General features: G+C 38.1%; 3 protein-coding genes across 14 annotated transcripts in view; 2 read left to right on the top strand and 1 right to left on the bottom strand.

The window, feature by feature from the left end:
- aadat (aminoadipate aminotransferase) overlaps positions 1-4,063 on the top strand; it is a 19,917-nt gene extending 15,854 nt beyond the window's left edge. For all 3 annotated transcript variants that reach the window (XM_079867659.1, XM_079867658.1, XM_079867660.1), the window contains exons 11-14: positions 514-578; positions 1,366-1,472; positions 2,548-2,649; positions 3,393-4,063. In XM_079867659.1, the coding sequence (XP_079723785.1) occupies positions 514-578; positions 1,366-1,472; positions 2,548-2,649; positions 3,393-3,434 (316 nt within the window). In that variant the 3' untranslated portion in view covers positions 3,435-4,063. The remainder of the gene's footprint in view (positions 1-513; positions 579-1,365; positions 1,473-2,547; positions 2,650-3,392) is intronic.
- Positions 4,064-5,611: 1,548 nt separating this feature from the next.
- Positions 5,612-14,767, top strand: mfap3l (microfibril associated protein 3 like). 2 transcript variants are annotated; one of them, XM_079867506.1, is made up of 3 exons: positions 5,612-5,955; positions 6,852-7,249; positions 12,275-14,767. In XM_079867506.1, exons 2-3 carry the CDS (start codon positions 6,970-6,972, stop codon positions 13,168-13,170), a joined length of 1,176 nt encoding a protein of 391 aa, XP_079723632.1. In that variant the 5' UTR covers positions 5,612-5,955; positions 6,852-6,969; the 3' UTR covers positions 13,171-14,767. The 2 variants fall into 2 exon arrangements, with proteins under 2 accessions (XP_079723632.1, XP_079723633.1); XM_079867507.1 differs by having other exon boundaries at positions 5,612-6,108.
- Positions 14,768-22,310: 7,543 nt separating this feature from the next.
- Positions 22,311-27,609, bottom strand: part of clcn3 (chloride channel 3) — a gene marked incomplete at its 3' end in the record, with an annotated part of 72,056 nt that continues 66,757 nt past the window's right edge. For 6 of the 9 annotated variants that reach the window (XM_079867643.1, XM_079867647.1, XM_079867645.1 and 3 more), the window contains one exon: positions 22,311-24,833. In XM_079867643.1, coding sequence (XP_079723769.1) covers positions 24,669-24,833 — 165 coding nt within the window. Of the gene's footprint in view, positions 24,834-26,562; positions 26,609-27,609 lie in introns of all 9 variants that reach the window. The other 3 variants (XM_079867649.1, XM_079867650.1, XM_079867652.1) reach the window with 1 other exon arrangement.

The raw sequence follows: 27,609 nt of genomic DNA, 5'->3' as shown, positions 1-27,609 counted from the left end.
GTTTTTTGGCTTTCAGTATGAATATGTTAGCCTTACTGTCATCTATAAGCTAGTGCGCTCCAAAACAATGACAAAATTAGCATTTAGAAGAGCCAGCCCAACGCTGAAAATGAAAATCAGACAGACGTTGTCTTGTGGTTGAAAATGAAAACAGGTTAATGTCAGAAATCAACATCAGTCTGGTTCTGGCGTCAACCCGACTTTCATTTCCAACCAAAATCCTCCCCTGACTGACATTACTACTTTCCACTCAAGGACTGTGACAGAAATGTAGTGGAGTAAAAAGTACGATATTTGTCTATCAAATGAAGTTAAAGTAAAAAGTTTCCATAAAAAATAATACTAAAGTAAAGTACAGATCCTCAAAAGTGTAGTTAAGTACAGTACTGGAGTAAATGTCCTTGTTACTGTCCAGCTCTGCTCAGTGCATTGTTCCTCGTTGTGTTTCCTACATGGACTTCTGTATGAGCTGAGATGTGCTAATGTTCGACATTAGTTGTTCCTGTTCCTCAGGGTGATCGAGTTTTACAGATCTCAGAGGAACGCCATGCTCTCCTCAGCCGACCGTTGGCTCAGAGGTTTGTGGAAAACAAACATCACATTTACAGCAATGCACTTACAGTCGAGGGGTTTATTCTTGTTAATGTGCTTATATTAATTATTCAGTACAAAAGTGTCTTTTTTTTAGCTAAATTGTCCTTTTTAGTGCAGATTTAGCTGTTTTGGTCGATGACACTAATGTAATTCAGCTGTGTGTGTGTGTGGATGTTTCTCCATGTGAGCAGTGCTTTGTGAACGTTTACATCACATCTATTCCTGGTCTTCTGATACATACAGTGAAAATGGCCATTTATAGTTTTACACAATCATGATATGATTAAGTTTTGCATATACGTAAATTTGTTCAGACAAGTGACTTCATCACACTAGTCTCTTGTTATAATGCTTGACTCTTGAGTGTGTGTTTGATCATTTGTCCCAGTGAAACGCATGATATGATTTTTGATATTTTTATGATCTTCTGTGGAAATGAACGGATGCCGTCCACAGTTTGAGTGTTACTGAATCTAAAACACACGGCTGAACGCATGTTGATGTTGATTTTACTGGAATAAGTAAATGATCTGTGTCAGAGTCCAGATTACAGGAGTTAATCTCTCTCTCCCTCTCTCTCTCTCTCTCTCTCTCTCTCTCGCTCTCTCGCTCTCTCTCTCTCTCTCTCTCTCTCTCTCTCTCTCTCTCTCTCTCTCTCTCTCTCTCTCTCTCTCTCTCTCTCTCTCTCTCTCTCTCTCTCTCTCTCTCTCTCTCTCTCTCTCTCTCTCTCTCTCTCTCTCTCTCTCTCTCATGTGTGTGTGTGTGTTGTAGATGTGGCCGAGTGGCATCCTCCGATGGCTGGCATGTTCCTCTGGATTAAAATCAAGGGCATTAAAGACACACAGCGACTGATCATGGAGAGAGCGTTAGAGAAAGAGGTACACACTCATACATACACACACTCACACTCTCATACATACACACATACACATACTTACACTCACCCACACTTACACTTATTCTCTCTCACTCACACACACACACACACACACACACACACACACACACACATACACAAACACAAACAAACACACAAACACACACACACACACACACACACACACACACACACACACACACACACACACACACACACACACACACACACACACACATTCACATACACTGTTAGGGGTTAACAGTTTAGGACCCAAGGACCAGATGTTTGAATGAAGACCCGGAGTCAGAATTATAATAAATTGAAGAAAAGTTTTACTGAAGATAGTTTGCAGTTTCATCAGCAGAAGTTCAGCTTCAAGACTCACACAGGAGTTCGGCCGCCCCGCTTACAGTTACAAAGATCACAGCAGTTATACACTACACCAAGGTCTAAGATACGTCATTGCTTACAGGCTGAAGGATTCTGATTGGCTAAGAAATAGATAAACATAGTCATTTTCCACACATATACAGATAGACAGAAGCATATCTCCATAGGTTATGTACAGTTTGCTGTGTTGAATGTAATAACACATGATTTCATGTTCTGCTGGTCCAGATAGAAGCTCCTTCCTTTATACACTGCAAACACGTCCTGTGAGTGCAAGTCATTTGTGTGTGTATGTGGGTGTGTGTGTCACTGTCAGGTTTACTGAGGCTTTTTGCCAAAGCCAAAGTTTGAATGTATGTGTGTGTGTGTGTATGTGTATGTAAATGAACTGAAGCACCTGATCCTTAAAACACACCACAGGATTTGCGTCCCAGACTCAGTCAGTCCAGTTTCTGCTGTAGATTCAGGCGATCATGGAGTCTTAGTAAACATCTGTGTGAACTTCATCTACAAACGCCATGTGGAGCTTCTTGAGCATCTTCACTAACACATGATCAGTCTGAGTTACATCTGCAGACATGACTCTAGTTTCGTCTGACGTCTCAGTGTGAGTCGAGTGATTCTCTGGAGTTGTGTTCAGCTTTACTGTGTGTGTGTGTGTGTGTGTGTGTGTGTGTGTGCAGGTTCTCCTGGTTCCTGGAGGAGTGTTCAACATCAACAGCTCAGATCCCTGTCCGTACGTCAGAGCGGCTTTCTCTCTCTCCACACCTCAACAGATCGATGAGGTACACACACACACACACACACACATGCACACACACACAGATATATATATATATATATATATATATATATATACAGTAGTGGCCAAAGGGGAAGTCCAGCCTAGGAATTTATTATTATTATTTTTTGCATAGTGAAGTAAAACCTGTAGCTGTAGTTTGCCTTTTAATTTTGCCAAACAATTTTGTCAGATTTAATTGAATTTTGTCACTTATTTAGTTTTTCTTTCACATTTAAAATATTTTATGTTTTTAAAATATTTTAAATGTGAAGGAAAAACAAAATAAGTGACAAAAGTAAATTACTATATATATATATATATATATATATATATACATATATAATTTATATAATTTATATTTGGGGTTGGTAAGATTTTTTTTAAATGTATTTGAATGTGCCTCTTCTGCTCACCAAGGCTGCGTTTATCATCACTTTTGATGTCACTTTTGATCAATTTAATGCGTCCTTGATGAATAAAAGTAAAAATAACTTACTGACCACCAACTTATGAATGATAATATCATTGTAACATGAAATCATGTTTAAGTTTAAGTCAGTCGAGTCTCTCGTGTGTTTGTGTGCTTCACGATGTTGCTGCCTTTATACAGCATTTCAGATCAGTCCGTTTCAGGGTTTCAATGTTTCCATGTATATGATCCCTAAGAAGTCGGCTGTCTGTTGACTCTCGCACATCCGATCTTCATCGTCAGGGTTTGTCATGCCTCTCTCCTCTTCATCACAGGCTTTCAGGAGACTCGCCGATCTGATCAAGGACGCCGTGTGAGTCGCTAACCTCCAGGAGGAATGAAGGCTCGGATTAATGTTTTAATGTCCAGTATCATCAATTAAATGCTGCTGTCACACGCCACACACACACACACACACACACACAGACTCGATCTGCCCAATGTTCTGCCTTTTTTGCACAACAACAAACCCATGTTTAACCTTTCAGTCAGTACCAGATGAACAAATTTTAAATGACGTTCAATAACACTATTTCAAGATTCAAGACGTTTTATTCGTTATGTGGTGCGTATTAATATAATATATTAATATAATAATAATATCAAGATTTGCTGAAGTTGGTTTACTGTGCAATTGCAGCCGCTGTCTGCATGGAGGCATTTCATGCGAGTTTAAAACTGGTTTATTGTGTAAAATGTTTAACCATAAGAAGGTGAAGGTCCAAGTGAGTGCATGTAGTTGTGATAGTCTGTTGATTTAAATCTCTGTGTTGAGTTGTGAAGGTTAAAGCTGTTGATTTGTCTTCATTAGCTCGCTGTTAACTCCGGCTGTTTTCAACACACACGAGGAGTAAATGTATTGACACGATGCATGTTGAAGCTTTTAAAATGGCATTAAGCTGATGGACCCTCATCACAGATTGATGACACTTTTCTGCATTTCTTTTTTTAAATGAATGTACATTTTTATCACCAGACCTTGCGTTATATTACCCTGGCTTTAAATGACTAGAAACTAGTTAACACTTCTGTGATGGGGTTTCTGAAACATCTGCTTCAATCTCTCTCGATTTTCTAAAAGTCGGGGGAATGCAATAGTGGATTTTTTCCATTTGACTTAAATATGGCTTAATAAAACTACAAATAATCATGTAGTTGTTATACTCTGCATGTGATTGTGCATGTGGGCAAAAAAATGGTTCAATAAATCATTAAACAAACTCCTTTATTGTTTGTAATGCTGATTTTCACTCAACGTTGTACTTTAACCAAAGCTTCGCCTTATTTAATTGCATAAAATCCCATTGTATTGTTTTTTCAGTGGAGAACTCCTTCATTTTTAAACACAAATTTGCTACATTTAATGCGGTAACATCTGTGGTTGCAGTAAGAAGCTTTATCATCAACGGAACCTTTGCATTGAACAAAATATTCTTTATAGTGGAAGAAGTTCTTTAGAAACAACGGTTCTTTCAGAAACTGTTCACTGAAAGGTTCTTTGGGGAACCTAAAATGGCTCTTCTATCCTGATGGAACCTTTTATTTCTAAGAGTTTGCTGTGCTGGCATTCACACTGTGTGTGTTGTTTCTGTGACAACAGCTTCTTTGTGTACACTACTCAGGGAAAGTGCTTAAGAAGGGCTCTCTCTCTCTCACACACACACACACACACAAACTCGCACTCACTCACTCACTCACTCACTCAGGCGGCTGTGATAAATCTTGCTGTTATTGTGCATAAGCTCAGAGTAATGCACTCATAACTGCTTTAAAAGCCAGATTAATAGCGTGTACGTGTGTTTCTTCAGGTTGTAATGGTTTAACACTCTGGTTATAATAAATTATCAAAGTGCTTTGAAGTGGTTCATTGACCATCAAGGGCAGTTAATACTTAAACAGGATTTCTTAAGCCTGAATGTGCAATCTGCAGCGTGACAGGTGGTGATACACATGACCATATCACTTTCACATCAGCTTCCCTATTTAGGCTTGATTTTTATAATATTAAAAACAATGAGGTGCATCAAATACAGGTAAATTAGTCTTTATATGTGAACAAGGGGACAGCAAATACAGTGGTACCTTGCCATTTGTAATTTGAAATACTAAGGTAATGAATGATAATCCGTGTTGGGGAAATTTTGTTACAATATTGCGTTACTCTCTGAAAGAGTAACTAATTTCATTAGTTAGGCTACTTACTTTTTATAGAAAGCAATGTGTAAAATAAAGTGTAACACCATATTCATATGGTATTTACATAGTTCCAATGTTCTTAAATTACACTCAATGTCCACATGAGTAGAGTAATACCAAACTAGTTACAGCACAGTTAAAAAAAAAAAAAAGTAAAAGCTTTATAATTATGCAATAAAACATTTAATAAACCAAATTGGACCAGCAAAAAAAAAGTAGGCTATCACAGTACTGTTTATTGGTTTCTTAGCATTAGTTTTCTATATAGTGTCATTGCACACAGTACATGCCAGATATGCAACTAAACCAGATAACTGTGAGGAAATAAACCAAACTGGGTGAGGAAGTCAGCTCAAATTCACAACAAATTACAGGAAAAACTGGGTCAATTCGGTCAAAAAGAAAAAAAGATGGAGGAGGAATAGAAAGCCGATATGCACAGAAGATAGGAGGGGTTAAAGACCAAACATTACGCTTTACTCTGTCATATTTCACACACAGGACATTATTTTGAGGTCCGTGAATTTCTCAGTGGATTATTGGGTCACAACTTAAACCAAACCCACAAAACACATCAAATGAGCTTCGGCACGTCACATTTCAGGACGAACATCGAGAATAAGAGCGGCGGAACAACATGGTGTAAGTGTTACGCTGTTAATCGAGTAAATATCGCTGTGTTTGTGACCGCTGTGCGAAATGTAACAAAAGGAAACGCGGCTATTATGCTAGCGGCTCATTCGGCCATATAAACTGCGACAGCGTTTTTACATTCGCGTGATTTAAACGTAAACGGTAGGTGTTTTCTTTTATCTTCATGTTGAATGGTGAGGGTTAAAGCATATGAATGTGGGGGGGAAATGTGTTTTAATGCGTCTTCCTTAGCGGATGGTGACTGGAGTCGTATGACTAGCCGCAGTTAGCTCGAGCTGATTTCAGCACATTTGAACGTGTCAAATATGATTTAGACATCAACACTGTGCGAACATCACTACCTGAAAACTCATGTCTTGTCTTAGTTGGTTTGCATTTGAATGTTTTGTAAACGTATAGATTTGTTGGTCGTACGTTAGAAGCTTTTAAAATGACATCAGGCTAATAGCACAAGTATGCGGATCACGATTTGATTTAGTATAGTCGTATTAAGCGCCCATTTTTTTTATTTAAAACAAGTTAATGTATCCTAATTTCCTCTAAATTAGTAATATTGAGGTTGCAGATGTACATTTGAATGTACATCAAACGTCAAATATATATTGGATATGTGAAGTGTTTTAAATTAGCATAAAATTAAATGGCTTCATGTGACTTTTAACCCATTAATATGATGATTTCTGCCTCTGAAAATATGAGTCAGTTCTTGTTTTGGCACGTCTTGTTATTCTTGTTTGATAAGAGATCAGATCGACAAGGAGGAGGAGGAGGAGGAGGAGTCACAGGTTTTGAGTGCAAAACTTGAGTTAAAAGCCCTCATGTCATTCTGACAAATCAAATGCATTTTTAAATGTATTGTTCCTCGTCTTATTTTGTCTTTCCAGTGATGCATCTGCAGGAAATATCATGTACACCGGTGGTTTGTGCTCTCCATGACTGAAACATGAGGACCGGTGGAGAATGACATCTTATCTCTACTGCTGTTACTGAAAGCCAGAGAAAATGAAGAAGGTGAACGGATCCGTGATAATTTATTTAGTGTCCATGATTAGTTTTAGTTTGGCAGGGCCTTTGAACATCTCGGCAGTGAATGAAGATGGAAGAGAGAACGGGACGGAGGCAAATGGTGACGGGTCGGTTCCCGTGGTGCTCACCAAAATAAACCAGATCATCGCCCGGGAGGGAAACTGTGCTTTAATTGACTGTAATATCACCGGTGACCCTTTCCCAAATATCCAGTGGTTCAACTCACACGGACACCTGCTTGACACACAGATAAGTGGTACGTTTACTGTAAAAACACCTCCAGACACCTTCTATCACTAGGCCTACTCCTGATCACTTCATTCGTTTTGATGACTTAAATGTATCCCTGCAGAATGGATATAAATCTGATCTGCTATTCCTGCACTAGATGCACATGTAATAGAATTTACTTATAATAGCGTTGAAGTTTTGTTATTGCTCGACCCAAGTGTGAAGACCTGCTATGAGTATGTGTAACAAAAATGATAACCATTTTCAAGGGTTTACACAATTTTTCTAATGCTCACCAAGGCGGCATTTATTTTAATGCAGTTAAAACGGTAATCTTACAGTTTAAAATAATTGTAATAGTCTATGTGAATCTATCACAGTTTCATATTTTTGTGGAAACTGTGATATAGGATTCTTTGAAAAACAAAAAGTTCAAAAGAACAGTATTTATTTGAAATGGAAATCTTTTGTAACATTATAAATATCTTTTACTGTCAGTGTCATTAACGGACAAGTGGATTTTTTGAAGGGGCAAGTGAGAGAATTTTACTTAAGTATCCTGATTAAAACGTTAATAACCATAAAAATAACTATAAATCGCCAAAACACGAGTGACTGACTTTATTAGGCTACATTAAGTGTAAGTGCTGATGATCGATAGTGGATAATAGGCCTAATATATAATGTATAATGTACTGATGGGAACAAGGTTGCGCTGTTGAGGCTCATGAAGCCTCTAGAGGAGAAATCAAAACAAATGACTGCAGAACTTAGTTAAAATACTGTGGTAAAAAATTAGTTTAAAAATAAGAGTTTTTATATTTTTAATATATGATGCTGTTAGGCAACATCACATGACCAAGAGTGCTGTTTTCCTTAATAACATCATGGTTGAAAATGTGACTCTGATTTCAAGTTTCAAGTTTGTTTGTATTTCCAGAATATAGCACATTTAAAAACAGCAAACATGGCTGACCAAAGTGCAGAACCAAACACACGATAAAGAGACAAGGGCAAACCACACGTTCACGACAGAAGCTCACAATGAATTAAAAGCTAAGGAAGAAAAGTAGGTTTTAAAAGTCTCTTATCACCAGACCTCAGATTTTGTGTGGGATTGTATGGACCGAGTAGCTCAGACAAATAATATTACCCACTTGTTTATTGAACTGCTGTATGAAATCTAAGTCACTTACATGTTTAGGCACATTATTGACTGTTTTTGTTCTGTTTCATCTGCGAAAATAGTTCCACACCAAGATCACCGCAGAAACATTGCGCATTTCACAGCCGTGTTTTTGTTACTGAATGATTTAGCGTTTTTAACGAATCGGTTGAGTCAAAGATTCAATGATTCATTCATAAACAGCTGCTTTATTCTTGAACGAATCGGACGTTTGAACTAATCATTTGAATGTCATGAGGGAAAAAGTCATTGAGTCATTCAGTCACTTGCCCGTTTAGTTTCATGTTTAAAAGTATTCTTTCCAACGTTTCTTATTTGTACTTTCAAAAAATATCTAAAACAGTCTCATAACATTATTTAACACAGTTGTAATTTTTCAGTGTAAATTATTCAGTTTGATTGTTAACAGCCCTATAGTGTCTTATTACTCTAATTGAATTTATTGATCAAATGTAAGAATTTGACATGAAAGATGATGCATGCATTATTGCATTTAATAAGATTGGGGGGGAAATGCCCTTTTATAAAGGTAAAATAAATGCCCTGGGGGTAAATATATCAAATATGCAGATTTAAATATTTCAAAGCTGACAGAATACTAATGAGAATATTGCTTCAGAATAAATGTCATTTACATCACAAAAAAATCCTGTTTTCTCCGGACTAGCAACTTTTTTTACACGGAAGTGAATGAGTGATTTACTTGACACACGACAAGGCTAAATGTCGAGCCCTGCTGTCACTTTTGATCAACTTATCGCATATAAATAAATCTATATTTCTCAAAAACATTTTACTGATCCCAAACTTTTGAATGGTAGAGCATCAACAACTGCAAAAAAGTTGTGCTGATTTTAGAGATGTTTTAAATGTGAACACTTAGTTTTGGGAATGATCACAGTGGATATTTCCCATAATTTATTACATCCTCTCTTGAGATTTGAGATTAATCCGTTATGCAATCATGAATGATTTGATCTTTTAATCTGGAGATGTGAAACGTGAGTCTGTAATTCCCGGCTGTAGCATAAGTGATGTTCGGAGGATTACTGATGGTGTGTGTGAGGCAGGCGTAGCGTGCTAAAAATACGAGCAGTGTTTTAACACAAGTGACATGGAAACGTCCTTGCTTTTCATTAGAGGGTGTGTTACCGTGTGAAGAATTAGTGTGAACTAAACACTGTTTGACATGTTTTGTCTTGCACAGCGTGACACGGCACACTCGAAACCTTCCATGTTTAAAATGAGATTAAATCATTCCTGTCATAATCAGGATGACTCGGCATAGTTGTTAGCTTTAAAGTCAATATTAAATGACATTTGCAATCTATTTTACTTTTTATACTGTGTTTCAGTGAAGCAAAAGAAACAAATGTGGAGTGGAGCTTCACTTTAACCATCAGGAATTGTCGGGATTGTTTGGAGGGAAACTGATTCATCAGTGCATGTTATTCATTCACAATAAGACCTGGATTTTGCTTTATGAAAGTAAATAGTCCATTTAGATTTCATATTTTTGACTTTACTTGCTGACTATTAGTTATAGTCTGTGTAAAGATCAAATGATTTTGCTTTGCTTACATAATTGCTGAATTATGTTGATCTCAGGTGTCTTCCAGTAGGAAAAGCATTGGCAGACTGGTGCCAAAAATTGAGTTATTGATATAAATTCCCGCAGCACTTAAAACACTTGTGCATTATGTGTGAGCGTCCTTTACTCAAATAAGGCAGAAACTGATCCTGTATCAGTGTCCGTATGTAAATATGGTTTATGCAAAGTCTATTCATCGTGGCCACAGGATCCATGGATCCACGTTTTGTGCTTTCATCTAGAGCATTGGGTTTACAACAAGTACAATTGTACACCAGTAATAGATTTTAAAACATGACTAACATGATTTAACAACTGCGTTCTTAAATTGTTTGAGATTTTTGCCTCTTATCCCAGTTTCACTTTTGTATGCAACCTCGTTTATCAGCTCATCACGTTTTCTTCTGTTGTTGTAACGTCAAGATGTTTTTCTTGCATTATGTTGGCGTTTCTGAAACTCCTGGGAGTCATGGTGCAATGCTGTTTTTTTACACGTTTACGAGAGACTGGGTATATATATTGTTATGTCCCTAAAGTGGCGAAGGGCACGAGGGAACACAACATAAAAATAAATAGATGATTTCCCTGATCTTTTAACCCGGGTAGATGTGATCAAGGTGCTGGTGCACAAAGAACACAAGAACCAAGGGAGTTTAAATTTAAAAAAAGGAAGATATTTATTCACAATAAAGTGCTCAAAAGAGAGAGACAAAAGAGAAACACACACACACACACAAACACCGTTCACAGGGAGTAGGACCTAGCCTGACTACGTCAGACTTCGTACTTCCGCTCAATTTCATTTCGCTTCTGTACTCAGTCTGAGACAGCTTCAGAGCTTTCTGTTTGCCACCGGTCTGGAAACAGCCGGGCCAATCAACGAACAGAGGGCGGGCTGAGAGCCGTGACGTAGACGCTGATTGTACCGTGGATGCGTAGATTTACTTCACTTAACCTGCAAAAGTCGTTCACAGCCATGTTCACTCCGGTATTTCGCTCGATGGTTTTGTTTTTGCATCATACATGTGTTTACAGTGAAAGTTAAATGCGGCTGAGCATGCGCATAACACACGCCATAACCAAACGTTATGTGATTGGCTTACGGGTAACCAATGATTTTAAACTTCAGACAAGCGCCCCCTAGCAAGAGAGAAAACACTTCTCTGTTATGCCATTCCAGACTCTGTCTACGAATCAAAGAGAAGTAGCAGAGTCTGGTATTACCAGGCTAAGTAGGACCCTGAGCGGGCCTAAAAAAACCAAATAAAATAAAAAATGTTTGAACTACAACCCCTTCCCAATAAACTAGTAACACAACAAGAAAATTTAAATACAACTAACTAAATAAAGTCTTCGGCTTTCAACACGCCCTACCTAATCTATACTAATTAAGAACATTCAAAACATACAATACTATTAGCACCCGCTCCTTAACTAGTGTATTAACAATGTGTTGCGAGATGAAAGTCACATGACATGCTTCCCTGTTCACCACTCCCTGGTCGGTTGTAAGACAATATAAGAAAATAACTAAAAAGGAAAAAATAAAGATTCAAAGTTTCAACTTATTAGCTCAAAACAAAAATCATACACTGAAAAGGCAAACAAAGAATCAAAAACAAGACACGCCAACAACACAGCGTGACATAACAAAAGAATCAGCTCTCTCTTTCTCTTTCTTTCTTTCTTTCTTTCTTTCTTTCTTTCTTTCTTTCTTTCTTTCTTTCTTTCTTTCTTTCTTTCTTTCTTTCTTTCTTTCTTTCTTTCTTTCTCTCTTTCTTTCTTTCTTTCTTTTACTGGCCCATTAAGGTGACACACACAAAATTATCAAATACTTGCGTAGTTGTGTTTGGAGTCTGGAGTTTTATTCTGACATATTTTTTCATCCAGGCTGTCATACAAAGAAATTATGAACACATCCAAAAAACGAGAGAAGAAATTAAATATTACAAACTCATTATGTATGCTTTTTCCTGTGAGCTTTTTGTTTTTCTATGCATTTTAGTTGTATTTAGTTTTTTGCATAGTGAAGTCAAATAAAACCTGCAGCTCATATTTTGATGGTATAATCAAATTTGTAGGGTCATTAAAAACAAAACATCCCCTTTGGCCGCTACTTTTAGCTCTGCACATTTTTTTACTTTATTTTGTTGTACATATAAACACTGTTGGAGTTCAGGATTTCACTGAAGTTGAAGATATGCTTTTAGTGAACAGATTAGCCCTTCCATGATCTCCAGTGTGTGATTTCTCTCTCTCTTCTTCTCTCTCAGATGGTAAGTGGTGGCTTCTGGACAATGGCATCCTCAACATCACCAGCATCACGTTTGCAGACCGTGGCAAATACACTTGCGTGGCCTCCAACGCATACGGCAAGGCCAACTGCACCGTGACCCTGCGCGTGGTCTTCACCAACGGAGATATGGGCGTGTACTATATGGTGGTGTGTCTGGTGACGTTCACCATCATAATGATTCTCAACATCACTCGCCTTTGCATGATGAGCAGCCATCTGAAGAAAACCGAGAAGGCCATCAACGAGTTTTTCCGAACAGAAGGTGCAGAAAAGCTTCAAAAGGCCTTTGAGATCGCCAAGCGTATTCCCATCATAACCTCGGCCAAAACGCTGGAGCTGGCGAAGGTCACGCAGTTCAAGACCATGGAGTTCGCGCGCTACATAGAGGAGTTAGCGCGTAGCATCCCGCTCCCGCCGCTGATCATGAACTGCCGCACCTTCATGGAGGAGATCCTGGAGGTCGTCGGCGTGGAGGAAATGAGACACACTTTCGTCCGACAAGCGCCCGAGCTTCACGAAGGCCCCGGCGGTGTGGTCGCCAGCACTTCCGGCGACGTGTACTCCATCTTGCACGAGAGAGAGCGAGCGAGGGAGAGGGATCGCAGCGAGTCTCCGGCCGCGGACTCGGACGACGCGTCGCTTCACGAGCAGCCTCGACACATGGCCATTCAGGTTTCCATTCATCCGCCGCTAGCCGATGCTGGATGCTGTAACATGGAAGCTCCGCCTCTTCCTGAAGTGGTGTCTCCCCCGCCTGCCGATCAGCTGCCTTTGGAGGCGGAGTCTGAGGAAAAGGAAATCAAGGCGGAGTCTGTGGAAGAGGAGGGTGTGACGACGCAGAATACCCAAGTCATTTACGAAAGCCATGTGTAATATCTTAAACTAAGGGTAATGAGCTTGCTATGCATTCTCTTGGGGAAAGAAAAAAGGTCAAGATTTGATTTTCTTAGAAGTTGCATTTGTGTTAGCGTGAATCTCTCAAAACTTAAGAAAAAATATTCCTGGGTCGTATTTCACCGTAAAATCAATCGGAAAAAAGGAGAAAATGCATTTTGCTGACAGAAAATAAAGCTTTTACATTGTGACTCATTTCAGTTTAGCAATTTAAACCCGTTATTGTAATGCAACAAATGTTGTTCTCATTACTGTACATTTAAAATATAGACATCATGCCTGTGTTTGTAACAACTGAATTTAATGAGGCTGATTTCAGTTGAAAAACAGAACTATAGTCAGTGCTGTACTGCAATAATTATGAGTTTATAAATCAGTGTATTACTGTAATGAGATTTTTTTCTTTTTTTTTTTTTTGCATTACAGTAAAGATAATTTGGGGATTAAATTATCTTAAAATGATTGTCACAATCCCCCAAAAATTATTAATGTTCCTAAAAATGTAGTTTTCCGTTTTGAAAAACAAGTTTCTTTTGATTTTGGGGTGAAATATAACCTTGTCACTTCTTTTGAGTTTGACTTGTTAAATTATTCTTCCCAATGACAATGAATTCTCATGCTGAATGTATTTTGAGGCAAAGTTCTCTGTTTATTTAGGAAACCCTGTTTTGCCCATGATTATTTCTGCCTCGCGTAGTTAACAGAAACTACACAAACTTCACATCGTGTGTCTTCATCGGCAGACAGGAAGTAGTTTTACTGTTGGATGTAGTTGCAGATTATCCATTTCATGAATGAATGAGAACGGACGACTGATTAATACATTTGGCTGAAAGAAAAACACATAACCATGAGGCTGAAGTGCATTTTCCATTTAATAGAAATCAAACATTTTTTTTTTTTCAGGATTTTGCTCCCATTTATAATGCATGAAGAATGCATGTCAATCTTTTCTCAATGCTGGACTTGGAGAGACTAAACCTTTTGTTTGTGTAAACGTGTCAGCTGTGTGTTATTTATCACTGGTGTCATGTTGGCCAGGTAAATGGCATTGACACCTTTAATAACACTGAGAAATTTCATTTTTGAGATTTTGAGGCATTCTGTTTCCACTGGAGTCCTTGTACTGTTACTGTAATTAAACATAGTATTATTACTTTATTAGTAGTACTACAGTAAGTGTTTTAGTCTCAAATGCACAGCTTGGTGTCTTTATCTTTCTTTCTTAAGAGTAAACTGTTGCAAGCGTGTTTGTTTTCTTTGAAACTCTTCATAACCGAGTCTTGACGATGTTTAATCTCCCAGACCCATAGTTTTGCTTCTTAAAAAGGCTCACCTCTTCGTTTCAGTGCAAACGTGTTAGAGTTCCTCAATGTTGCTGATCTTGCTTTGTTCGACCTCTAAAGCCAGAGTGACCTGCAGTTGTGTCCGATGCACTGATGCTAACATCTATCTATCAGGTTAAGCACTAGTCGTGAAGAATGTTCCTGGTCAGGATTGTCCAGAGGAAACGATGGCCATGATACTCTTGAAAACGCTGTTTAAGTAGTGAAATAAAGCTGCTGTGTACCAATGATGTTCTGTGTGTTTGCCTTCATTCGGGTGAGGAGGGAAACTCTTTCGATAAGCTTTTGTATCATGCACATTTCTTTCTTTCCTCATAACGCTTCATAGACGCTTGCGGATCTCAGTGCCTTGCAGATCATGTTGTTTTCTCCGAAGAGCTTTAAAGATCCTTGCCTCACAAATACATTTTTTGTTGTCTAGTGTTTTTTTTATTATTATTCCACTCAAACGTTTTGAATTATAAGTAGATTGTGTTTTAGTGTTCAAATAAAAGGTTTTCAGTTAAATGGTTAAAAAATGCTGCGGTAAATTGTGTAGATTTATATATATATATATATATATGCTATTGTTAAAATGCATGAATAAAATGCTATATAGACATTTGCTGAATGTGACTGATGCCCTCGATCTTGTGCTCGTTGATTTGCATTATGAAGATGTCTGATTTTAAGGTGCAAAATGAAAAATTACTAATTATTCACTTGACCTCATGTTGGACCAAATCTGTATCATGATCTTTTTTTTTTTTAAAACCTTGGAACATTAGTAGATTTTCTTTTAATGTATTTTATTAATTTTGGTCATTTTTGATTTGACAGTGATTGCAGTAATAATGTACCAGTGCAGGGCTGCAGTCATATTGCATAGATTCACTGAACAAAATATGTAAGAGTATAATAATAATCGTGCAAATGTTTACTCACTAGTATAGAGCAGTGATATAAATCACTCAAAATATGCAATTTAATGTTATATGTATTGTAATTGTATGTAAATGTAAAACTTCTGTTGAAATGCTGTTAAGCGTTTGCTCATAAAGCAATATTAGTGATAAGATTATATTTCAAATATATAGTTGGAAGATCGATTGGGGAACTACTTTGGTAATGTAAGTGACATTATGAATTCACAACGGCGATTATGTATTGTCTCGAGTGAATTACCGAATGATATAGAAAACAAGTCAATAAATTTAGGGCAAAACGTGATCATAAATTCATCCGGAATTGACTTGTTTCTCCAGCTGTCCTCTTCTTCAAATGATATTTGTGGTGAGTGTTTATTTTCTTGTTCTAAGTCGTATAAGTAATATATAAATAAGTCGTTTTAGAGGATGAAGTAAGTTAATACATTTTGGTTCTAGATTAAGAAGCAATTATGTGCATGTATTAACCATTCACAAGATCAGGAGCTAACTTTAAAGGGGACCCATTATGCCCCGTTTTACAAGATGTGATACAAGTCTCTGGTGTCCCCAGAACGTGTGTGACGTGTCAGCTCAAAGCTGCTGCCCTTCGCCCCATTTCCAGAAGAGGCCGGAGCCTTTACAGCCCGTGCTTCGGATACTCCGGCAACAACAAAACTGGAGAATCTCACGCTGCCAAAATGCCAGGAATTGTGTCATATATGTTCGACCCGGAGTTGGACACGGATGGAGAGACTTTAGAGAGGAGAGAGGAAGAAGTTACTTTAAGAAAGCAACATGGTGTTTACTGAACCGCGAGCTGAACTCATGTAGTTGTTGTGGTTAACTTTATTCAACTTATCGATTAGCATGATCATCTATAAATTGTATTGTTGTACAAGTGCTCATGTGGGAAGTGGAGTAGGATGTTGGTCTCGATCATAGACTTAAAATATGGACGTAGTGTCCGTGACTTCACCCGTAGGTTTCTGAAGAGCCTTTTTGAACCCCAGACAAATGGCGAGTAGTGACATCAGCGGCAATCCACCTGTCACTCAAGTGGCCACGCCCTTAATTATGCAGAACTTTAAGGCTTAATATAATTTATACGGATGAGTTATAAAAAAATAAAAAATATCACCCCCTCACAGTCGTCATGAAGGGCAAAATTAGCTATATAGACCAAAACCACTTTTTGTACCAGGCTGTAAACACATTTTTTCTGCTGTAAAGTTGGGCATTTTAACATGGGGGTTTATGGGATTGACTCTCTGTTGCAGCCGGTCTCTAGTGGCCAGTCGATGAACTGCAGTTTAAGTCACTTCTGTGTTTGATTCAAGAGAGAGACCGGAAGGTTGCAGCTTGGTATCAACCCATCCTTTAGAATCAACTTTTGTGCAAATCCAGAGTTGAACTGACCCTCGTTTGTAAAATGATTTGCACCAACATATAAGACTTCACCTATTTTCTTCGGCACATGTCCTTCATAAATGAAATTCAGTGGCTCAGATGCCAGAAGTCTATGGAGACTCTTATGTTCAATGGCACATCCAATAACAGAAGATTTGTAGTGTTAATGTGTCGTACACATGATATCACTGGGTCCTATAGTGAGGATATAAGCAGAAGACTCACTCCGAGCGGGATCTGGGTCAACAGGGCACATCGTCACCAGTCATGGGCGGGACTTTTCATGCTATAATCAAATTTGTAGGGGGAAATCTGGAACAGCACATTTTCAGACACTGCTTCTGATTTATGGGGATTATAATAAAAAGGAGTGGGTGTATTTTTACCATTACAGGCTGGTTGTTTTACATGCACTGTGGAGACATTAGCGTTCAAACACCATGTAAAAGTGAATTTTGCATAATAGGTCCCCTGTAAATGATCTCAGTGTGGCAAAGTTTTGACTAGCTGAAAGCCTCGGGCACAATGAACACATGCATACAGGAGAGAAACCATGCTTTTCACTACGGTAAGAGTTTTGGCTCATAAGAAGTGCTGAAGTGTGTGTGTGTGTGTGGGGGGGGGGGGGGGGTGCTCACTGCAAAATTATTACCCCCCCCCCCATTGAGTACCAACCTAATACTGGGGGACTCAGGGGGTAATAATATGGCAAGGGTCAGAATTCGGCACATGTCGTTCACTGGCTGGCATATGCAAATTAGCATCATGAAAGAGACCATCCGATAGGGCAGACCGACTCTGCTTACATTCACATGATTCGTAGAGATGAGAGGTAATTTACGCTAAGGATTTACTGGCCCCACACAAAAAAAAAGTAATACATAAATAAAATAGACCTGGTTGTTGTATTTCATTGTAAACTTAATAAATACATTTTTCAGGAACAGAAATTGAATTAATCAATAACACTGCATAAACTTCGCAGTATAAATGAAATATAGATGAATCATTAATAAAGGAGAACTCCGGTCAATTTTAACATTGAGCTCATTTTTTTGTACATTTGGAGTGCTGTCAATACAGAGAACAACGACAAAAATCGTTGTTGCCTACACCGTGTTATCCTCTTTTTAAAATTTGCACCCTGTTGACTTCAATGGGGCAAGTTTTAAACCTACCTTTAGCCTCTTAACATCCTTGATGTGTCATTACAAGTGCCCAGCCATGTGAGTGATTCCTTCAGAGTTAACACGGTGAATCTGACTGCAGTAGATGTGAAAGATATGAATAAAAGTGATGTTTATTCAGCCAGCGCACATACCTGTATTTACTTCCTGTTTTCGGTCGAAGTCCACAGTAGTCGATTGTCGAGTTCGCGCAGTTAGTTAGTTACATGATCACGTGCGTGAACTCGACAATCGACTACTGTGGACTAAAAAGAACCCAATTCTGTATTTGCGCGCTGACTGAGATGCGGCTGTCTGTGCATGTGCTTCAGATGTGTGTAGCGCACACAAAACTTCTCAAACAGCGCGTGGTTACTGAACTGAGTTCTCTTTTGCGTCTTCTTGCGCTTGATAATTAAAAAAAAATAGGCAAGGCTTAAAAACCTGTGCAAACGACAAACTTTCGTGACGATGCAGCGCATGCAAGTGACAGTTCCGTCATCTGTCCCGAGTTGTAACTGTAACTAAATCAATTTTTAATTACTCGAAATAATTATATAAAGTAAATTGTAACATTACTTACATTTGGGGTCAATCTAAAACCAGTAAGGCTTCAGAGGATTGTGTGTGTGTGTGTGTGTGTGTGTGTGTGTGTGTGTGTGTGTGTGTGTGTGTGTGTGTGTGTGTGTGTGTGTATGGACATTAATGTTTATGAATTGGTACCTTCAGTATCAAACAGACAGACAACAACTTGTGAAAATCCATATCTGTCAACTGGGATCAGTGTGAACCCCAAACATCACTTGTGTGCAGTCGTGTCATAGTGGACAGCAGAAATATTATCATTAAATCAAAATTACATTTCTGAAAGGATCTTACATGATTAGGAAAATTCACGAAATCTCAGGATAACAAAATTATGACGCGTATGTTTTTTCACTACTTAAACTCTTCGGTCATATTGACCCCAAACTGAACGTAACGTTAACAAGTTTGGACAGGCTTCACGCAAGCAAGACCATTTAAATATAACATTAATCAAACATATTTTTAACACAATGTTAAATAAAAACATTGTTAGTCTGATAAAAACGTTTCCAAAGAGATTCTATAGTGCATTATGTAGCGAACGTGTTTCCCTGTGAAATTGACTTTTTAATGTCAAATGTGAACTTAAAACAACTTGAAAGATAACTTTTTAGAATTGTGATTTATAGAAAATAAAACTCTTGACGCACAAGTTCATCCTGGAGAGAAACCACACACTTGCCTTCAGTGTGGAAGGAGTGTCTCTAAACAACCAAACACTGACACCACACCAAACCAAACCAAAGCTTTAAAAGTGATGAGTCGAGGTTTGTCTGGTTAACATGGGCAAACAAAAAAAAGATTTCTCCTGGAACTTCTCAAACTGAATGCATATGAGAAAGCAAATGCTAACAGATGGCTTTCTCTTCATCTAAATGTGGTAAAGACTTCACTAACCATTAGCATTTAAAAACTGACCACCTCTAAACACATTCTGATGTCAGGTCATGTAAATGGTATTAGTGAAGGCAAGTTTATATAACATGTTGTGTTCGGGTCATTTTGACCCGGAGAGAATTTCCCCGTAACTAAAAATGCTAGTTAATGTTATTGCATTATACTAAAATTTACTGACTTTATTCACCCAGAGTCAAACAACTTCCCAATTTTTTATTTATAGTAATGACCAGCCTTCAAAAAATTGCTTATAAAAAAAAGAAGTTAACAGTAAGGTTGAATCCAATGTTATTTGGTGATAAGGTTGCATAACGAGGGATTTATAAGATAAGGTAGCATAACGAGGGATTTATAAGATATTAAGATTGTTAAGCAGGCCGTCATTTTTGACCTGCCATTTTTTTTAATGCTTTTATTTTGTATAAAATGGCACAAAGTCACACTTGTAGTGAAAATATCTTGTTATGCTATATTTTATCACCAAATATTGATGTAATATTTTTGTCAACTTGTTTTCTTTTAATTATTAACTTGTATTTATCTTTGAAACTGATTTTAACCTTAAAGGGTTAAAAAATAAAATCCTAGTTTAGAAAGTCAGCATGGTTTCCACCTGCAAAAACACTGCGATGAACCATTTACATGTTCAGAGAGCAAAACATTTGCAGATGAAAAGAGGCTGAAAGCTCTTCTGAAAACCCATTCAAATGAAAGGCCTTTAAATGTGAGACCAGTGAAAGAGGTTTCCTCTGGGAACAGGGTCGAATACACAAATACACACAGGAAAAGTCCCTTTGTACACAATGTGGAAAATGACACAGGCTTCAAACTTAGTCAACTGATCGTTTTCCTTTGTGTGTGTGTGTGTGTGTGTGTGTGTATAGAGTTGACTATCACAGATGCATTTTAAACAGATGTATTGCTTTCTAAATTCATTCAAATGAAAGCTGATTATTTTAAATTATGACTGCAGTTCATTCATGAAATGAAAGTACAGCCGTAATCTAATTCACTAATAAATATGAATGTGCTTTTTGCTTTAATAGTTAATCAAAAATATCACACCACTTCTGCTTTATGAAAAATTATAAATTTGCATTTCCTTGAAAACAGACACCACATGCAAGTAAAAATACACAAACCATTTTATAAGGCTTAGGAATGAAAGGTGAACGTGTACTATTAAATTTGACAAAGTAGTCAAACTGATAAAATGATTTACTCATTCCTATTCAAGATGAGTGTCTGGGATTTTCCATATGACCCATTCTGTAATGAGAATTCAAATGTGCAGCTGATCTTAAGAATAAACAGTACTCAACAGAACAGAAACCTGCTAAAAACGTTGTTTTTGTGTCTCATAGCACATTGTTTCCCCCCTTGTGAACCTTTATGCAGTTCTCTCGCACTGTACAGTTTTGATGTGTGTGTGTGTGTGCGTGTGAATCGTCAGTGTGTCCTCAGGCAGGAAAGTCTGGCGCTGCTGCTAATGACCTGTGCAACCACAGGAGAAACCATACATGTGTTCCCAGTGCGTACAACCTCTCAGTGCTGTGCAAATGCATCACTTACACAGAGATCATGAGAACTTTTCTTACACATTACAATTCAATATGTGCAAAATTCACCATAGAGAACCATACATTTCATGTCCATAGAGACCATACAGCTGCCCCAAACATGCACATAGCCTATATTACAAGTAATGTTTATCTACCTCTATAATATAGACATGCTGATGCTTTTTATATTAATATACTACTAGTATGTTTATTACTAGTAGGCTAATTAATTACTCACTTGGTAAATGGAAGCAAGCACAATTTTTAAGATGGAGGGTCGTTGCCGCCGTGAAGAAGTGCATTAAAATCGTTTAATGCACAGCTAGCCGTGGATTGTCCCGTTTATACCATGGTAATTTGCCAGCATTGACAACTCTAAGCTGTTATTGATGTTTGCAGCGCAATATTGGCCAGGAAAGGTAAAATTAACGGGTTATTTTCGTCAGGCTTGTTAGATCTAGCATTCTGCCCTCACAGAGATAAAGTAGTGCGTAAGATTACATTTATTTGAATGAATTATGGCGGAATATTTTAAATATATACATATATATATGGAGAGATAGACAGACAGAGACAGAGAGACAGAGAGAGAGAGAGAGAGAGAGAGAGAGAGAGAGAGAGAGAGAGAGAGAGAGAGAGAGACGTACCTGCTTCTGTTCGTCTCTCTCTATTAATAACGAAGCTGTGAGTTTCAAAATGGCGATGTAGCCCCCTCGTTGCTGAGAAATATAATGTAGAGATTCAGCAGCGAAGCTATTTTATTATTAAAAGTCACGGGTGAGCGTCGATAAGTTGTGTCCCTGAATGTTTCTGTGGGCTCATTGATATCACGGTGATTCGACCGACTTCGAACTAGCTGTGCACTAAACGATTTTACTGCACACCTTCCAGCCAATCAGAATCGAGTATTCAGACAGACCATGGTATGCATAGTTTTAATTATTAAATTAAACATCACCTTTTCTTTGCTACTGTCATCATCATCATCACCGAATTTAACTTTTCAAACATGTTTCCGAAACACTCCCCCATCTGCATCTAGGCAAAGTCTTTAGTCAAATATGTTATGCAAAACATTACAAAAGCAAATTTAACTTCTTGTGACACCTTGTTGAATGAAAGTTGAAGCTGATGGATTTCATACTCCCTGACTGGATTACATACGTTCAGCTTTGATTCACCTGAGAGGAGCGTTTTAGACGCCCTACGCCGTCTGAGAAAGCAATGCAGTGCAAACACAGGATCTACACTTCATTTAAAACAATTTAATCTTTACATATTTGTCTTTTAATGTACAATCAAACCATCAATCATACGTAAAATTCTCCATATTGTACAACTCTAGCACTAGTATAAATTAAAAAAATGAGATCAATATATAACAACTTGTTTTCTTCATTGATTAACAGAGGAACATCAAGGGTTAATGAGAACACAGAGGCCCCGCCCACACCTAACACATCAATCAGAGGGGAAGGGTCACCATGGGAAGAAAGCAAAAGGACTTAACTTCACCAAATCTGTAACAAGACAACACTTCGGCCTTGTTTGGAAAAAATGACATGCTAATATGCAATTTAAATTTAAATTTAGTGCAACCGGTAGGGTAGGATATGCAGTTTGACAGAGAGAACGGGGCACAGCAACTGTTACCACACGTGTTAAATTTGAGCAAAACTGCGCCATGTATTTCCTGAAAAACAAAAACAAACTGGAGGAGCCAACAGCAGTTATCACACATGAACTAGAGCTCGATTCCTAACAGTCACATCCCATCATCATCGCTTTACCAGTGCCAATAAGAAAATGTGCAGTCGTGCCCGAATCTGAAGGGTTTGGCATCTCCAAAAACATTCCAGTTGGTTTATAAGTAGCCTGTATTTACATAAAAAAACATAATAAAAAATTCCAAATCATTTCAAAATTGGAAGAAAAAATATTTAGCATAATGAAGCCTGCTTTTTGGACCACTTGTGTCATATGCATGTTGACATTGACAATTTGGCGCATTAGAGACGCAATTCATTTATTTACACAATTTATGCAGAAATCATTGTTCAGATGGTTCATTTCAGTAATAAGAATGAGATTTTCTTGCACTTACAGTGAAGAGAATTTGTGGGTAAAATATGCTTTACTGTCATGAAAATTGGTCAAAATGCAAAATGTTAATGGTCTCAAAACAGGCTTCATTGTTTTTATGCAAAATGCATTTTTTTTTCCATTTTGGGATGAAATATATGGAGGCTTGTTTTCGCCACAGAATAAAAAATTCCAAGGTAATTGCAACTAATCTCCATAAACTCGCAATTACGAGAAAAAAGGGCGGATTTGTGAGATGTAAACTTGCAATTGCGAGAAAAAAAGTCAGAATTGTGAGAAAAAAACCCTCAGAATTACCTTTTTATGTTTTATTCAGTGGCAGAAACAAGCTTCTATAGAAATACGACCTGGGGATTTCTTTCTGAGATTTACAATTTAGCCTTTTCTTAACCGTCAAATGCATATATATATGAGATGTTATCGCTTAATTTCAAGGCCTTCAAACATTTGATTAGTTATGAAAGGATGAACAGCAGTAGAGACCATTATAATCACAATAATGAAATATGAACATACAGAGAATAGTGATTTTTGCACTGGAGCCAACATTTACCGACTTGAACATTAATGCTTGTTTGCGAACTTAAAAAACAGTTGGTCAAGTCACATTTTTTTATTTTCAAACTATTAGAGTTAGTTGCGAAATACATTTAAATATAGTAGCCAGGATAGCAGCTGTAAAAGAAAAGTCTTTGTTTTTCATTCCCAGTAACCAAAAGCACAAAACTTCATAAAGCGTGGGCACTCGAAGACCTCGGCTGGCTCTTTAACTACAGTCCCATTGCACGTTAGACTGGCCCTCGTAGTGTCGAAGGATGAAGACGATGAATGAAGACGAGTTTCACCCTGTTCTCCTCCAACGTCCTTTCGCTAGGTAGCGCAAAACCTACGTTTGTATTTTTGATCATCTCGCAATATCGAATACTCTAAAAACCACTTGCATTGACGACGTATCCATACGTGCGGGACGCTGAACATCTCTTCGGCTTCACAGCATCAGATCCCGACTGGAATGTTGTGGTGCGTTCAAACACGATCTCTTTCCAGGATCTCCCCCCCCACACACACACACTACAAGTAAACAATGTTACAGAGTCCATTTTGGGGTGTTTTGGTGAGGGGTCACGGCGGTGAAGGTCCCTCCTCGCATTTGGAGCGGTTCATCTTGACCTTTCACCTCATTAGGACACGGTTTCTCAGGCTGGAGGCTAAGAGGTCAAATAAGCAGGACCCGAAGGCGGAAGTTAAGGTGTCTTGACCGCGGGTGGATGTTTTTTGTATGCGCGTGTGATAGTTAGTGTTAGCGTTTGAAGAAAGTTCCTCCGAGACTTGAGCTTTTCCCAAAACTCTCACGTTTTTCCAAGCAGCTTCCTCGAAAGTCTCCTCCTGGAGTCTTGTGCAAGTAACCAGAGGATGTGACCAGGTTTGGGTCCCATCTGGCATAGTGGTTTTTTTTTGTGTGTTTACTGGGGCGGTTTAGGGAACCATAGGGGCGTGTGGTCAGAGAGATGGATTGTCCAGTAAACGGACCTCCTCTTCACTCTCATCTTCCTCATTTCGGGAAGAGGAGGACGCTAGTTGAACATTATGGACTCGGGATCTTGGTTTGCCATCTGGGCCATGTGACGGAGGATATCTTTTTTTGTAATAACACCAAGGAGGCGCCTATAAAAAGAGAGACAGAAAGAGGGAGAGAAATTTACCATGTGCATTTTTGACGAGTGCGGAGAGAACTGACATCTCGTTCTGTTGCCAAGCTTTGCAGGAAGGTCCCGATGAGATTTTTGCACAACTCTATTCTCAGAGATGGCTTGAATTGGTCGTTCTGACCCAGAATCAAATCTTAGCTCTGATTTTTGATGACTCCAACCTCAGCCTTGGCAACAGACAGCTGACAGTCTCTGGTTTGGAGAAGGGCAGAGAGTGTGGAAGATTACTCAGGGCTGGAAACGCTACGTTATTTCTATGAGCCGACAGCACCTACACAGTGAGAAGCAAGTGTTGCGAAACAGAAGTGAAACAGAGTGAGTGAACCATCTCATCCACACACTCTGGCCTTGGTGAACAAGAAAGTGAAGTTAATTTTCCAACACAAATTCAAGAGCATATTTACAGGAGATGCGCAGATGTTGTGCACTTTATTAGTTCACAGTGTTGGGGAACGCCACTTGAAGAGTACTAATGCACTATGACTTTTCAAGTTTTGTGTTACATCATGTTATTCATAGTAATAGTACATAATAATACTCATAATATGTGTAAATAAAATCAGTTTTGCAGTGTTAGATCACTCATTTGCAGCCAAGACAAAGTGTCGTGTTCAATGTAACTGCATTACAGTAGGTGTTACAATACTCCTACAAAAGTATTACTTTATTAAAAAAGCAATTCATTACAAAAACACTTATTTTTCTGTACTTATGTACAGTAGTTATTTATGTTAAAGCGTTTAAAAGTAGCTTGGACATTATAGTGTAAATTTAAAACAAGTAACGCAATATTTTGCGTAACTAACAGCCTGTTACTTCTAAAACAATGTGATTATGTAACATGTTATTTGTAACGCTTTACCTGCAATACTGTTTATCTAAATGAATAAGGTGTGTGTAAACAAACACTGATTTCTCTTGATAAACTTTTGAAATATGGGTGTTACATTACTCAAAATATTAAAACAAATGACTAAATGTAAACATTATTTAAAAGTATTTAAAAAAAACTATTAACTAAACCACATTGTTACTTTCCCACTGCTTTTGTATGTTTATTAGTGTAGAAGTGTATAAAAATAACTTGGTAACAATACTTTTAGAAGTAACTGCTAGTCGCATATCGTGATTATGTAACATGTTACTTGTAACGCTTTGCCTCCAACACTGTGTTTTTCCTCCAGATGGATACGGCATCTGTACCCAAACACTAATTTCTCTTGACAAACTTTAGAAATGTGTCTGTTCAACAAACATTGTACTTTAAATACGCTCTTGATTTTGCTTTTGAAAAAAGGGAATTAAGCTTGATGACAGATTGTATCACAGATAAAAGGTGTGACAATTTTGACGAGAGCCGGAAATGCGAGAATCCGTCCAAACTAGAGGCATAAAACGCTCGTGAAACGATTGTCAAACCTTTGTGAAATGCTTGTGAAATGTCTGCGGACAGGAAGAAAGTGAAAATCAGACGACTGAAAGAGGACAGGGTGTGACTTGAGACAAGGTGAGGACTTTTGGTTTAGGGGACAGCTGACTATAAACTACAGGAACTGCTCAGATTCGGGAGTCACATGGTAATAATAACACAGCATCATAGTAACAGCTACTGTGACTACAAAGATGAATAGATAATAAATGCTGGTGAATGAGAAAATAGTCCGCTGCACACGACAGTTACTCGCCAATCGTGTCGGGGCGGAGCTGCGCGAGGGGTCAGATGTCATCGATCTGTAGCCCAGCGGACGCAGACCAGGCAACCCCGGGAGGAATTTAGCAATAAACAAAAAGGAAAACAAACAGAAATCAAATTTAGATGAAGGACATCACGGCATGTGTATTAGATGTGCTCAGTGAGTACACGTGCACAATGCAGAACTGAAAGGGGAAGGTCTACATAAAGGTGCGTTTCTAGGACACCACGGCTAATGGGACAGACTACTCTTCCCTGCTGGGATGGCCGAGGACAGGAGCAACAATCTGAGTGAAAGCAAGTCTTACAAGAGACGTGATGTCTGCAGAGGAAGAGCGTCCTGGAAGCAGGGTCCAAAATGTAACCATGTTCAACATGGATCTCTGTGTCTCAGGCCGCGTTTACACTGCAGGTCCTGATGCCCAATTCCGATTTGTAGACTAGATCCTTCTTTTTTGACGACCAGCTTACATCTGATATCTGCATTTAGACTATAAACTTGGCGAAACAACCCAAGGTAGACGTACTGACCCGGAAAAGGCCGAAAAGGAAGTAAAAACGGCACGATTTAAGGCCCTGCATCCGAAATTTTCGCACGTTAAAAAATAAATACGACCTCACGTTATGTCAATTGCACACTGCCTCCGAAACTTTCGTCCGTCATAAAACAATTCAGATCAGGTTCGATTTTCTGCGTTTTTCGCATCCATAGCAAGCATTTTGAATGACAATTCAGAGCCACCAAATCAAAAATACAAAAAAACGCATGTGAAAATTTCGGACTCAGTGTGCAAGGGTCTTTACAAATAATTAGGGCTGTCAAACGATTAATCGCATCCAAAATAAAAGTTTGTTTTTACATAATACATGTGTGTGTACTGTGTATAATTATTTTCTATATATAAATACACACACATGCATGTATATATTTAAGAAATATTTGCATGTATATATATTTATATTATATATAATTTATTTTATATCTAAATATTTTATATATAAATAACACATTTTCTTAAATATATATATGCATGTGTGT

The sequence above is a fragment of the Squalius cephalus genome (genome assembly GCF_949319135.1).
Source record: "Squalius cephalus genome assembly, chromosome: 3".
NCBI lineage: Eukaryota > Metazoa > Chordata > Actinopteri > Cypriniformes > Leuciscidae > Squalius > Squalius cephalus.
The sequence above is the reverse complement of the archived record's forward strand: the minus strand, read 5'-3'. Positions and strand labels throughout refer to the sequence as shown.